Raw genomic sequence first — 5862 nt, forward strand, 5'->3', positions numbered from 1 at the left:
ACCAAACAAATGGGCTAAGCCCAACTCACATGAGCCTAGAAAAATACCTACCTTGTTGCATGTAAGGGATGAAGTTTGCTCATATAAACCACTTGCTTGGCACAATACCAACTTGATATGGGACAAATCTTAACCCTAAGTGCACTCTTGGTGCCCCCAATCTCATCATCAGAAGGTGACTTCCCGTTATTTTATCCCTTCACTCCGGTTAAATCCCCACTTAACCATGGTTAGTTAGGTTAGCAAACGTTATACACACGACCACCATCTAAATGCCGACAAAAACCAAAAACAGGGGTCGCGTAATATAAGACGCGCGCAGAACAGGTTTTCGCGGGGAGAGAGGTTGAGAGAAGAGATTCGCTTATTTTCGTAACGGCGTCGTATCTCTCTCTGTGACAAACTGTTTTTGTACTTTGTTAAGATAGAGAAAAGCAGGGGCAGCAAAGGCGCTTTTAACTGGGGGGAGCCAGGCTTTTGTGACAGTTACATAGAGAAGCGGAAGGGGATCGGCGTCGGCTTTTTGTTTGTTTTTACGGTTACGGTTTTTTTGCGTATCTGTCGCCGGGAAATAAGGGCGTGAGTTCCAGGGAATCGAGAAGGTTTGTAATTGTCGTGGGGGATTTAATGGCTTTGTGTTGTTGTAATAAGTAGGGGTTTTATTGTGGCGATTAATTGTATATAATGAGGTAAAATTAGGGTTCGCAGAGGAAGGGGCGGCTCTGATTTCTGTTGCTGTTGACTTGGCGTATACCTTGTCTGTTCAAATGATGGCGAATAGAGGCGGGTCGTTTTCACAGTCAACGGAAGGTGAAGTTTGATCCTTTTTTTTTTCTTTATGTTTCTCGGGAAAATTTTCGGGCATTTCGGGAGGAAAGACTGATGGGAGTTTCTATTTTGGAGCAGGTGGTGGAAGGGACGATCTGTATGCGGAGCTATGGAAAGCCTGTGCGGGCCCGCTCGTGGATGTACCTCGGGCCGGAGAGAGAGTATTCTACTTCCCACAAGGGCACATGGAGCAAGTAAGTTGAATTATTCAGATCGGAATTTCGTGTTTGTTTCCCGAGATTCTATGAAAATTCTAAATCTGGTGTTTTGTTTCTTTGTATGTAGTTAGAGGCTTCAAGGACTGATGAACTGAATCAGAGGCTTCCACTTTTTAATCTTGCTTCAAAGATTCTTTGTCGTGTTATCAATGTGAATCTGCTGGTATTTATATCTCTTCCTTAGCTTGGCTTCTCTTTCTGAGTATCTGATTTCCATCTCTATGGTGGCTAGACGAAAATAGCTAATTTTAACGAGTAACGGCTGCTTGCTTAGCTTAGTGGACAAGAAGCTTCAAGCCTCACTAATGGCTAAAGATTTAGATAATCCGATTATTATGTTTATTGGGTTTTATTTACTTGATGATTAATTTGAGCATTATTAGCCGATGCTGTTAAGCTATACAAGGACGGAGGACGGCATGTCTATAGTTTTATTTTGTGATTCATGTCCTGCTCTCTTGCTATTCTCCTCCTCAGTCCCCCCTAATCAAATAGACCAGTGTGCAATGATCTCAACTAATGAATTTATCTAAGATTGCTTGCACATGTGTGGATTTTAATTGAAATGTTTTCTGATCTTCTAATAGGCTGAACAAGAAACAGATGAGGCTTATGCACAGATTACTTTACTGCCGGAACCTGATGTAAGAACTTGTTTGGTGTCTCTCCAATTCATTTCTCTATATTGCAAGTAATTAGATTTGGTTTTTGATTTACATGTTTTGTATTATTTGATTTTTCTATAGCAAGGTGAATGTACAAGTCTTGATTCGATCCAGTCTGAACCTCCAAGACCGACAGTATATTCATTCTGCAAGGTGTTAACTGCATCTGATACTAGTACCCATGGTGGATTTTCGGTTCTCCGTAAACATGCCACTGAGTGTCTTCCTCCTCTCGTAAGTTTTTTGTGCTTAAATGACGTACTCTTTGATTTTCTCTCTGAACTTAGTATGTTTTGAGTTGTGTTTCTGATCTGAGTTATTAACTTATTATAGAACCTTTTGTGGTTTTCAAACATGGATATTCTGTAGGACATGACCCAGGCAACTCCAACCCAGGAGTTAGTTGCTAAGGACCTTCATGGTTATAATTGGCGATTTAAGCATATTATTAGAGGTAATATATCATGTCTGCTTAGAGTGTTGTTGTTGTTGGTTTTTTTTCCCTCCCATGGTTTTTGAATATTAGAATTCGTTTTGCTCCTTATGAGTTCGACTGACCGTCATCATCCGAGCGTTTATCCAAAAAATTTTGGTATTGACTACATGAGTATGAGAAAATCAATGAGATCCACTACATGCATAAAAACAGACATAATAAATTAATTGGTAATTAATTGTATAATGATTAATGGGGTTACTATTTTTCTAATTTCCTACAAATGAACAGGTCAACCTCGGAGGCACTTGCTTACTACTGGATGGAGCACCTTTGTTACTTCAAAAAGATTAGTTGCTGGAGATTCCTTTGTATTCCTTAGGTACTTCTTTTCCCCGTTTCTAATCCTCTTTTAAGATGCCTGCCTCCTTCATAAGTATCATCCGAGGTATAGTACTTGGTAATCTGAAAGTTGTTTCTTTAGAGGGGTCAATGGGGTGTTGCGTGTTGGAGTGAGGCATCTTGCTCGTCAGCAGAGCAGCATGCCATCTTCTGTAATTTCCAGTCAGAGCATGCACGTGGGTGTGCTTGCAACAGCATCTCATGCTGTTCAGACTCAAACCCTCTTCGTTGTTTACTATAAACCAAGGTAGGGTTCCCATCTTCTTTAAAATGAATCTTACAAAATATTTTCATTGCAGATTTACATTGACTGAATTGTGGTTCATCTACATTTTTTTTTATCTTAAACACTTATCAGGACGAGTCAGTTCATCATTAGTGTCAACAAATATTTGGAAGCTGTTAACAATAAGTTTGGAGTTGGCATGAGATTCAAAATGAGGTTTGAGGGAGAGGATTCTCCTGAGAGAAGGTTGTAAATTTACATTACAAAAAGTGCTTTGAGAAATTTTGTGTTTCTGTATGTGTAACTTGTTTTCTGTGCATTGATTGATCAGGTTTTCAGGCACAATTATAGGGGTTGAAGATTTTTCTTCTCAATGGATCGAGTCAAAATGGCGATCATTGAAAGTAATTTCTTTTGAGACTTGCTTCTTCTCCTTCAATAATTATATTATTCTCACAACATTAATGGGTTTGTTTGTTCTGTTACTCAGGTACAATGGGATGAACCTGCATCTATTCCAAGACCTGACAGGGTTTCACCATGGGATATAGAACCTTTTGTGGCTTCAGTACCAGCAAATGTGGGTCAATTAATTGCAGCAAAGAACAAAAGATCACGTCCATCAATTGAAACTCCTGCTCTTGGTGAGCTGAGTTTTTATTATTCTCCTTTTCATTTAGTGGCTTTGCTTTTAATATAAAATTCCTTTTTCTTTTTGCTGGAGGAGTTAAATAGTTATTTCCTGTAACTCTCTGGATTGTAGATCTTTCATCAACTGTGTCGGCTCCTTGGAAGTCTGGAATGACTCAGTCGCAAGATTTAACACAGTTGAGTTTTACAGCTGAAGGCAAAAGAAATGAGAATCATGTGATGTGGCATCATAAGCAGACGGATATTAACCGTAGCAATTCTATGTCAAGGACTCATACTGATGGAGGCTGGCTATCGTCACCTCAATTGAGTGCTTCTCAACATCAATTTCAGGATGTGGAGGATAGCAAGAGTGTCTCTGGTTGCCCTATTCTCTCGGGCTATTCAACTCCTCATTTATCAAGGCCGAACAATGAGACCACAGTTGGGGCAGTTGAGATAGGAAGGAAATCTGAGACTGCTACCAGTTATCGTTTGTTTGGTTTTGATCTTGTAAATCATTCTACAAGCTCAACACATGTAGAGAAGGTACCTGCCCTACCAATTAGCATATCTAGCACCTCAACTGAAGGATGTGGTGTTAGTTCTCTATCGGCTTTTGATTCAGATGAGAAATCTGACATTTCAAAGGTTTCTAAAGAGAAGAAGCTAGAACAGTTACATGTTTCACCCAAAGAGAGCCAGAGTAGGCAATCTTCTACATCTACCAGAAGTCGAACCAAGGTACCAATCATGAGTTGATGTTCTATTGTTCTTGATACTCTTTGGTAGATTGATATAGGTGAGCTAATATACTGGTTTTGATGTCTGTATGTGCCAAAAGGTTCAAATGCAGGGGGCTTCTGTTGGCCGAGCTGTGGACTTAACCGTACTAAAAGGGTATAAACAGCTTATCGATGAAATGGAGGAGATGTTTGACATTAGAGGACAGCTTCAGCCCCGCGATAAGTGGGAAATTGTCTACACCGATGACGAGGGGGATATGATGCTTGTTGGGGATGACCCCTGGCCGTAAGTGTTTTTCACTCATCACAACTTTTGAAAATCTGTACTGAAAAGTTTGTGATATTTTCATCATATGTTCCTAAGCTTGATTCAAATTTGTTGCAGTGAATTTTGTAACATGGTGAGAAGAATCCTTATATGCTCAAGTCAAGATGTGAAGAAGATGAGCACAGGGAGCGAACTTCCCATGTGTTCCCTCAAAGTTGAGGGGACCGTATTAGGCACAGATACAGCTGAAAACTCTTAATTAAATCGGAAATTTTTTTTGTTCTCCTTGTCTTTTTGTTTAGGGGTGATATAAGTAGGCTTTGCTTTATTTATAGCGGAAATCTGGCTAATCGATAGCTCGTTTTTTAAGAGCTAACTACCAAAGTGGGTAAGTTGACGGGCTTAAATGGCGGCCTACAATTTCATTATGCCATGGTGGGAGTTGATAAAAGTTTAGGTCTAGAATGTATACTAATGTTGTTTGGTGGTAGGCGTTGAGGGTGAGATGAAGTCTTCTCACCCTCGTGTTATGTAAATATTTGTGTTTTAACTGATGGACAGTAATGCATACTTGTCGTATTAACGACATATTTAAATGGCGAGTTTTTTTTTTTTTTTTTTTTTTTTATTATTATTATTTAAAAAGAGGCGCAAACAAAAGTCAAACTAGAAAGGAATAAGACCAAAACAATGGTCAGGAGGCTCATGCTTGGTATCCAATCAAATCTGCATCATTGGAAGGAAATAAGTGGGAATGTTGCCAGAAATATTCCTAGCCGCGGCCCATTCGGCGAGACCATCCGTCCAAGTGTTCTGACGCCTACTAACCTTTGAGAGACTCCAATTTGGGATCCCTTGCAAACTGTACCTGATATCTTCAACTAAATTTTCAATCACCCAATGCGAAACCAAATGAGGATTAACAACCGCATCGATCACCAGAAGGGCATCCCCCTCGAATTGAACCTCTCGAAACTGAAAATCTAAACATCTATTAATACCCAACTGAAGAGCAATCGCCTCCCCCACCATAGGATCAACCATCGGACCACTGAAAATCGAGGCAAATAATACTTCACCTGAAGAGGAACGAGCTAAAACTGCAGCTGAAGTAATATTTTGCCCCATAGCTGTGTCAAATTGCACTTGCACAGAACTTGAAGGAGGGGGAACCAGTTCAAAGTATGCATTACTAGATTAAAACTAGATTATCCTCCAAGCCTGACAATGACGAACATGCAAAATCTTAATCTGGCTCAACAACTCGAAATCAGATTTTGTTTGAGAGCCATGCAATACATCATTTCGATAACGCCATATTTGATCCAAGGATACAAGAGCCAGCAGCTGAAACTCGTGACTATCTGCCTTTGAAATGCCTGCCAATTGAGGATTCAGGACCAAAGAAACCCAACCCAAAACACCATTTCTACCCAGGTCTCG

At 40.0% G+C, this 5862-nt stretch overlaps 1 protein-coding gene across 2 annotated transcripts; it reads left to right on the forward strand.

The window, feature by feature from the left end:
• Positions 1-264: 264 nt before the first annotated feature.
• Positions 265-5017, forward strand: LOC119981176 (auxin response factor 9-like). Of its 2 annotated transcripts, none has more exons than XM_038824227.1 (15): positions 265-602; positions 700-810; positions 907-1022; positions 1114-1209; positions 1634-1690; positions 1793-1945; positions 2081-2165; positions 2439-2529; positions 2632-2796; positions 2908-3021; positions 3107-3179; positions 3266-3419; positions 3539-4149; positions 4250-4437; positions 4537-5017. In XM_038824227.1, exons 2-15 carry the CDS (start codon positions 768-770, stop codon positions 4676-4678), a joined length of 2088 nt encoding a protein of 695 aa, XP_038680155.1. In that variant the 5' UTR covers positions 265-602; positions 700-767; the 3' UTR covers positions 4679-5017. The 2 variants fall into 2 exon arrangements, with proteins under 2 accessions (XP_038680155.1, XP_038680154.1); XM_038824226.1 differs by having other exon boundaries at positions 709-810.
• Positions 5018-5862: the final 845 nt, after the last annotated feature.

Source organism: Tripterygium wilfordii, chromosome 16 (genome assembly GCF_013401445.1).
Source record: "Tripterygium wilfordii isolate XIE 37 chromosome 16, ASM1340144v1, whole genome shotgun sequence".
NCBI lineage: Eukaryota > Viridiplantae > Streptophyta > Magnoliopsida > Celastrales > Celastraceae > Tripterygium > Tripterygium wilfordii.

Bases quoted from the DNA above. Each gene is read 5' to 3' on its own strand.
- LOC119981176 (XM_038824227.1), top strand. From the start codon at position 768: ATGATGGCGAATAGAGGCGGGTCGTTTTCACAGTCAACGGAAG. The intron at 2,166-2,438 runs GTAATATATCAT...ACAAATGAACAG, and splicing joins ATTTAAGCATATTATTAGAG to GTCAACCTCGGAGGCACTTG. The intron at 3,420-3,538 runs GTGAGCTGAGTT...TCTGGATTGTAG, and splicing joins AATTGAAACTCCTGCTCTTG to ATCTTTCATCAACTGTGTCG.